The sequence below is a fragment of the Pomacea canaliculata genome, linkage group LG3 (genome assembly GCF_003073045.1).
Source record: "Pomacea canaliculata isolate SZHN2017 linkage group LG3, ASM307304v1, whole genome shotgun sequence".
NCBI lineage: Eukaryota > Metazoa > Mollusca > Gastropoda > Architaenioglossa > Ampullariidae > Pomacea > Pomacea canaliculata.
Window position 1 is genome coordinate 17,525,604 of NC_037592.1, and position 9,084 is coordinate 17,534,687.

Below are 9,084 nucleotides of genomic sequence, written 5' to 3' on the forward strand. Positions count from 1 at the left end.
ATTAGAAGTCTGTTGTTCCTGGGTAAAACTACAAACATGCACTCTACAAATTGAATATTTATTTTTATTTTGTTAATAATAATAATTGGTTCTCGTTATATGCAGTCTGTGTACGCGTCATTGTATGTTTAAAGGTCTACAATATACTGTATAATTATGTAAGACCATATGCTTACACTTTTTAACTTTGATCCGATAAATTTTCTTTGACTCAAGTCCTTCTGCACTGATGCGGAATTAAAGGAGGCCATTATAAGATTTATAAGGAAGTTCTAACCCCAAATAAACGCTTGATGATATTTAAAAAGGATATACTTGGCACATCTGTAAACAAGTGGAAGGCATTTCTAACATGTAGTATTGTAGGTTGGACAATGTACTTGATTGGTAAATGCATCATGTCATTTAAATATCGTTAAGCCAAGTTGCTAAAGTTGCTCCTCGTCTGCAAGATCCAAGGGTTCAAATATTTGATCCAGATAGCAAATGTTTTAATGTGAACAAACTCCAAATAAGATATCCTTAGAGTTATAAGCATCTGTATCTCTTTGTCCATGTATGAAACCTATCTTTGAAAGTCTGAGTTTCTCGAAGATCTGGAATTTTGACTATGTTTTGATTAGCAAACTTTACAGAGAAAGGCAGAACTTTCAGCTTATGGCAGGAAAGAATCACGGATGCATATAGGTAATACCAGTTTGTGGAAAGAAAGTTTTGACCAGTGGGAGGGGGATGAAAATCTTTTCATTTGACTCAACAAGTACCCTCCCCTCCCTCCTGATGGAAGTAACACTTCAGCCTTTAGAATGTTTGTATATTGCAATTTTTTAAATGATGGATAAGTACACTTGTACAGAGGCATGAAGATATCAATGCTGGTGTCATAAAGCTATCCTCTCAAATCTTCATCAGGCAAATACTATGCTGATGCACCAAAGATCTCACACAAACTTTGCAAAATCTGCTAAGCATTTCCCATCCACAAATGCAAGGGGTTTTCAGACAATAAAAATTGTTGGAGGTTTTCAGATGCTGATTTAAAAGGGATGATGGACTTTAGATACCCATATTAGGGGTTTTAGTGACAAGTTTATATTAAAAAAAAAAAAGAAAAAAATCAATGTATCAATACTTTAGGAATCTTAATACCTAATGTCAAGGAACTGTTCTGGAATTATGAGTGACATGTTTTATGCATGTAAAGCCATGTCACCAACATTTGGTAAAATCTAATGGCAAAATATTTGATTTCATATATTTGGTACACGATGCCTTGTACAATTGGACCTCCAATCTACATTTTCAAATTTGGCAAATTTTCCTTGGGAGTAGGAGTTTTTGTACGTGATTTACATACATCTTAGGTGTGATGGATATCACCGGACAAAGTGATACCTTTCCAAGTTGGATTAGGGGTAAGACGTTCTTGTGTAATATAGTTCATATATCACCTCACCATGCACATGGAAATTATCAGCAAAATAAACAAAAGAAACCATGCACGTCTGCAACAAGAGCTTCATTTCTGTCAAAACATAACCTAAATTCCAAACACTTCACTTGATTTCATAATCAACCATCCCATAGGTAATCAATGAGTGAAAAACACAGGTGTCATAATGATACATTATACCAAGTAGACTACTACTCTTGAAAGTTAGCAGAAACAAGAACTAAAAATAAAATGGCCTATGTGCATAAAGCATCAAAATCAATTTTTATAATGTTCACCAATTATCACTACCATTCATCAAAAGTTCTTTGATAAACACATTTTTAAATCTTTTTACCAGATTTCTTATTAATGTTCTACATGTGGCAATGCTAATTATCCTATCTCATTAAATTTTTTTTCCACATGGCTGGCTGAAGTAGGAATATTTCTTTTGAGTAAAAAAAAATATAACAGTTTAAAGGTCTGGCAGATTAGAATTATATAGGTTCTGAATACAAAAACTGATAAAGGTGAATAGCGGAGTTAGTTCCCTTAACATGTCACAGTTTCTTAAGGAATTCATTAAGTATACTGCATGCATGCAAACAATCATAAACATACACAAACAAACCTTTCACCCACACATACTCTCATGCTGTCTCTCTCTCTCACACACACACACAAAATCATACATGCATGCATGCATTAATTCATTTTTTATCTGTTGCGAAAACAAGAAGAATAATGAAGCATAGGTGATAACACTGCATTTACATACATTCTTTCTGTCGAAATTCAGGAAAGTTCAAAATCCAAAATTATGAAATCAAAGTGATTTTTGATTCCAAAGCAGGCTACATCTGATGAAAGGTAGCAATCAGAGTGCTACTTGCCCCGCACCAGTTGACACACGGAATCTTTTGTGTATGTAACAACTTTTTTCCCATACTCTGGCACCTCTGCGACACCCTCAAACACTTTTGTCACACCTGCACATAAATTCATGCCTCGCAGTCAAAGCAAAGATAGTTTCTTAAAAAGTGTATGTATTTTCTTATTGTTTTGTTGTTCTACATTTAAAAACAGAAATAATATTTATGAATAATGTTTTTTCCTTCAACAAAAATATAATAAAAAAATGCAAAGAATATTTTTCTAACACACACAAACAAAAACAAATTTATTCAACTGTAACAAATCTCTGCTGTAAGGCAATGCTGCATGAATTCTGGAATCTAACTCCAAGACGCTGGAAATGTTTCTTAACAAGCCTACATTGTCGACATTGTTTAGCATAGTAGGATCCTTGAAGGACCTCATGTCTTTTTTAATTTCTCAACTGTTTGTTGCAATAGATTACTCAAATGATGTTGTTGTTATTTTTGGGATTATATTTCAGAGATACAAGCATTTTTAGCATGAAATATTTTAATTCAACAGTAGTTTGCTAATAAAACTTATTTACTCTTCTTCATAAAGATGTCTAAATTTTTAACTTAAAACTGATTATATAATTTTAAAAATACAGTGTGTACATTTTTACATAAAATGACATAATGTATAATATTTAAGTACAAACAGTTCTATCATTTCATAATGATAATAATAAATGGTACAAATTCATGTGTTGCTATAGACCTTAAAAGATCACAGTTGTGCTGGTCTTCTCATTTGTCTCACAAACACAACTTTTAGATTTTATTTTTTTAATGGGTTTGTTACTTTTTTGGTTTATTTTTCATTTTTGTAAAGAACCTCTACTTTTAACTACATTGGCTTTTTACAAAATATCATCTTTATATGACTTGGGAAGACTTATCCCTAAACCTTTAAAGTTAAAGCTATCTTTTGCCGTGATATAGCCCTAGTTGCTGGCACGGCATGAAACACAAACAATACTTTTAACAGTCATGCGGTGTAAGCTGGTCTTTTTCGGCCATGTGACCTGGCACCACACCCTGTCAACGACTATCTTAATCTAAGGCACCACTCATGCCGTGGTGGCCAGAGAAAGAACTGGCTGATAAACACTAAAGACTGAAGTGGACATGCTCACTACTGCCCACAATAGAAAAGGGTGGAAGGCCCTGTCAGCTGCAGCGTCTATCCATGTGATCCTGTCAACGTTAAGGGACGACTGACTGATATAATATTTATCATAAGTTGATGCTGTACACATAAAAAAAAAATAATCAAAGAGTAAATTAGTTGTTACAGTTACAGAAGGATCACTAAAAAATCACCCTGTGGTCCTCCAAGGATCCCCTTGGTATGTTAAGGATTTATGTACCACTAGAATATTGTTTCAGCTGAACCCTCTGGGTTATCTATAGTGCTTGTTACCACCAAGTGATAAAGATAAAGACATGGCTCTAACATTGCAGTTTTCATAACACTTCAACATCTGTAACGTGCAGTCAAAAAACAAAAGTAAGTGAGAAAATGTTAATATATGGAATAAGCTTCTTACCCTTGTTCCAAGTTTGAGTAGCAGATATGCACATTTGCTCTGCTGATGGTATCTGATAAAAAATAAATTTTAATATTTATAAATAACAACAACAAATCCTGAGAATACTTTACATTTCAGAATTTCGAGTATTAATGATATACAAGAGAATTTTATTTCTGGTGTGTGTCGATTCCTTATATTTTCAGCTGAGTTGAGGACTCAATAACTTTTTCTAACCACTGCACAAGAGATTTATTAATTTAAACAAATATTAATGACTTTAGTGATTTAACAAAAAAGGGATACTAAACTGTAGTCTTCATGTGTGAAAGGTGTAATAACAATTAAAGTATCAGCATAATTTATCCAAGGAACTCAAACCTAAACCTAAATTCAGAAAACAGGCAGTCCTCGGGTTATATCAACCCCGAGTTACGATGTTTCGTGGTTAAATGGCATTTACTGTATAAAGCCTTGTTTCGATTTAAATGGTGCGTTGTAAACGTCCTAATGCAAACTTCGTGTTTGGTGTGCGCCAAACATTATTAAACGTATTTTATATGTGTTTTTTAATAATTACTGTGTTAGGATATGTGTTAGGATAGGATAAGTGCTTACAGTATGTACGTATGTTCTGACTTACAGCGAAAATCAGTTTATGATGCGATGTAGGAACGGAGTAATGTAGTAAGTCGAGGACCGCCTGTACAATAAACCACTTACTTTAGACACATATTCTGAAGCTGTAGGCAGCACAGATGACCTGACGCTATTCAGCACTTGGTATCCTTGTTTAGTATCTGTGCTCCATATTCCTTGTTGTATAGTCACATATATAGCTCCTGCACCCACACCGACTTTGGCAAGATTTCTGTAATATAATAATGCAACAGGGTGTTTTAAACATATTGAATTACTCTCACTTCAAAGCGTTTTCTACATCTATTACCCACTGCATAATCCATAAGGCTAAAAGTGTGCAACAGATCGGCAGAATAATTTTGGGACTGCTGTTTTCATGATATTTGAAAGTCGAGGTGAACTTGACTGAGATGCGAGTTCCATACTATGAAAATCATCCTTTCTCAAAACAGCATTAGCTGCAACTAGAAAAATAACAATCATTTTTTTTTACTTAATTATAAGCCATATATCAAACACCATAATGCTGTATGTTCTGATAACAGTGAGAAGGCGATCTAAGTGCTCATTCACCTACTTGACAAGGGCGACGGCCATCTTGACCAGGGGCTAACACAGAGTAGTCTACCCTTCGCGGTGTGCATTGCATGTTATATTTTCGTGAAAATCACGGACGCGTGGTAAAAATCGTTTTTAGTAATAAGCACGTGGTGTTTAAAAAAATTATGGTGAAAATTTTGTATACACTATGATTATCTAGAATGCTTATTTTACAGCATACGTTTCTTTATGTGCAGAAAAAGTCTACACTTTTTTTCGTTGTACCGGGCGTCTCAAAAAAAAAAAAAAAACAAACGAAGAAAATTTGAAAAATCCTTAATACTTAAAAAAAATATATATATACATCTGCATATATAAAGTGCACATGCAAAAATATTTTCAGAGGTATAGTTAGGAAAAAGAGGGATGAAAACTCAAAAGTAAAAAACACACTTGACTTCACGTGAAAGAAAGCAAAATGTTCCCTAACTATATATATATAGCTTTGATCTTTACCCGGGAAGATAATAATCACTGGATTATAACAAACGGTGACACTGTTAAAGCTATGACTTCCCTGAAGTACATGCGTCTTACGTCTTTCGTTAGTATCTCACTATCTCTGGCCTCAAACTCCGAGCGATCTATATATAGCTCAAATAGCATAACGTCCATGATGTTTATCTGAATCAAAAGAGATCCAACCACGAGACTTGTTAATTTTGTTTTATACTTACATCACTGCTTGTCCGCTGAGAATCTTCTTCAGAGTCAATGCTATGATCGAAGAAATATGCATTTCACTAGTTTTTATTCAGTTATACAAGATTTGTCAGCAGTCGACTTGTATAAATTTTATTTTTTTCAACGTCAGGAGGCTGTGATGAACGGCGATGTGCATAGATCTTGTACGCATAAGTAACGCGTGCAAAACTCTGCCTTAAATAGCTTCACGTTGCGCGCGCTTCCATCTGTATGGCGTAATATTTATAGAAACTGACGTAGCAACACAGCATCTTTTAATTAGTATAGTAATGCGCGACTAGATATATATATATAGACTACACCCCACGTACTCAGTCTAGGTTTGCATCAAAACTCCGAAATAATTCCACACATTTTGGAATTATATTCAGATATTTTTTGAAATTTCAAATATAAAGTTTCAATGTACTTTTGCTTTGTTAGATTTAAAAAAAAACCAACAAAATACAAAAATTAATGGGAGTTTTCTTGATCTTGCGCAAAGATGAGGTACATGAGTAGGAAGTAAAGCAATGGATGAAGGTAAGAAGGGATGTAAAACAGTGTAAGATGGAGTCGTTACGCGATGGTTAACATGACAGACAGTACTGCCAGGGAGTTAACAAATAGTAATTCAGGGATAGTACTTTGTGAACAGATATATGTTTTCAATGTAGTCTTGGAGTCCGATCGAGTGGTGATGTGATGTGGAAGGGAGTTACATTGCTTATAGCAGTACAGAGGGAGGCGGGCCGTTGTCCGTATGTGACTGTGGGAGCTATACCTAGAACCCACGAGAGTGTTGCGTCTTGTTGAGGAAAGATTGGGGAAGAGCCCGAATCTTACCCCGTTACATGCAGAAAAGTAAATAAATTTTATTAGCAAACTACTGTTAAAATATTTCATGCAAAAATGCTTGTATCTCTGAAAAGTTAGAAAGTGTAAGCATATATATATATGGTCTTACATAATTATACAGTATATTGAAGACCTTTAAACATACCATGACGCGTACACAAACTGCATATAACGAGAACCAATTATTATTATTAACAAAATAAAAATAATAAATATTCAATTTGTAGAGTGCATGTTTGTAGTTTTTCCCAGGAACAACAGACTTCTAATAGACGCTCAGTTTGTTGTTGAGTTGCTTCCCTTGTATCATTCCACTCGGCGATACGATCAGCGGTCGATTCGACCACATCATCCGTGTGATAAGCCGGTCACGAAATTGGTGAATGTTATAACATTTCTTTTATCGTCGTTGATTTATCTACACAGTTTGGTCCTTGTTTTTATCAAGAATCGGCGACGTGCCTGAAGACACCTGCTTCACACAGGTACATGCCGACTATACTTAGTCAAACATTTTAAGTAGCACCAGAGGGAACAGATGTCTATGGTAGTACTAATTATAATAAGCTTGCCCGCTTTAAACTGTGGTCATGAGTCGCATGGCTCTGTCCTACCAATTGTTCTGCTACTGCATAAATTAAACTAAAAGTACAAAATGCATTGATTCTCGCTAAGGCATGGACAGGCATCTCTGTGCCACCTTTTCTGAAGAAGTGGGTTTCCACACTCTTTGACGATCCTTCGAGCAGCGGCTATTTTCTCATTTGATAATACTGGCGGCTGACCTACATTGTATGTATATGTAATTCGTAATGAATTTCGCGTTGATTACGTATCCGAGAAACGAATGATGTGTGAGTGATGACTACTCTAAACAATAAATACTCGGTAGTCGAATGGACTGTAAAAGTGGCCCACAGTAATATTTACGTCCAGCAAGAGTTAACGACGGCAAAACATTATGCACACCCCCTGCTTCCTCACACCCCACCCCGATCCTTTCAAAAAAATCGTTAAAAGAATAAAAATTACCTTACATAGGATAGTATTATCAATAACTTCGTTTTCATAAACGAATATTTAATTTAATTGTGGTACTAGGCAAAGATCTGTAGGTAGAGGAGTCGCTTTAACTGTGTGACCTTTTCACACTCCCGTCGAAACATACCTTCAACAGAGCTAGATGGGTGGTAACAGAGTTTACCCGACGTAAAATGCGATGGATTTTAAACTTTTACACTTTCCCTTTCCACAATAATTATCGACAGACACAAAGTACAAAGTGTATGGGAGGATTGGGGTGAGAGTGGAACAGCCGTGGACTGGCTTGTCTTACTTAACTACTCCGGGGTAAGAGAAACTACAGAAAATCAACATGTCACCATCACTTCTTTTATCATCTGTACTACACCTCTTCAGCTCAGTGTGGCACGTGTGTTCCGATTGGTGCTGGGGTTGCGTTACGAAACGAACTTGGGCTCGATACCGAGAGGTATCCATCGACATGTGGCCTTCAACTAGATTGTTACTTAATGGATGAACTACAGGCGATTGGTGTGTGTGCGGGGTCCATTCACCACACATTCGTTTCATTTGTATTTATTGCATCACTGACATTGAAGTTTGAAAGTGCCAGAATCACAGGAAAAATAAATATTTGGTTGTTGTGTTTACGTGGGCGTGTTGATGGAAACAAGGTAGACACGGCGTGGGCAGTAGCTCTCCACGTGCTCTTGTCTTTGCTACACACGGTCTTTGATGGCGAAGGACATGGGTGATGTGACACCATTCCCGTCAACCAGTCTGGCCAGCGAAAAATGAGCGATGTCCCTTTTTTGAGATCCAATTTTGGTTTTTATATTTTAGTCTTGAAAATCGAACACAACACAAGTAAGATGATGGATGAATACGGCAAATAGTTTGAAAAGTTTGTCAGTAGATATTTATGGTTTGAAACGTGAGACAGGAGCACACAGTTGTTACAGAAAGCTCACGGATTCCATAGAGACTTTTGACATGGCAGCGGTCCTGGTAAAGCGCCTGTCACCAAGACCGTGAGAATCGGGTGTCATGGGTTCAATACCGTCTCGCATGTGTGTGTGTGTGAGAGAGAGAGAAAGATGTAAAGGCAACTATGAAGCCCACAGCATCCACATGCAACTTGCCAGGTGGCCCTAGGTCGTCTCTTACAGTACAAGCGTGTACCAGCCGTAAGAAGATATCCCCCTCCCTCTCTCCTCCTCATTATTATTATTATCATCATCATCACGGTTTTCCCCCTGTCTTCTTCGTTCCCTTTACGAATGCTGACACGGTGTGATAACTATCCAGATGTCCGGTCGTCGTGCAGTGGACGTTGAAAGACGCTGGAGCCGGCGGATGATTGACGGAGGAAAGATGGATGATTAAGAAC

General features: G+C 36.4%; 1 protein-coding gene across 2 annotated transcripts; it reads right to left on the bottom strand.

Moving 5' to 3' along the window:
• Positions 1 to 1,500: 1,500 nt before the first annotated feature.
• LOC112560306 lies at positions 1,501 to 5,979 on the bottom strand. 2 transcript variants are annotated; one of them, XM_025232076.1, is made up of 4 exons: positions 5,807 to 5,979; positions 4,611 to 4,758; positions 3,906 to 3,957; positions 1,501 to 2,424 (listed from the first exon to the last, which is right to left on the bottom strand). In XM_025232076.1, the coding sequence occupies exons 1-4, from the start codon at positions 5,866 to 5,868 to the stop codon at positions 2,321 to 2,323; spliced, it is 366 nt and encodes a 121-aa protein (XP_025087861.1). In that variant the 5' UTR covers positions 5,869 to 5,979; the 3' UTR covers positions 1,501 to 2,320. The 2 variants fall into 2 exon arrangements, with proteins under 2 accessions (XP_025087861.1, XP_025087862.1); XM_025232077.1 differs by lacking the exon at positions 5,807 to 5,979 and adding an exon at positions 5,107 to 5,244.
• Positions 5,980 to 9,084: the final 3,105 nt, after the last annotated feature.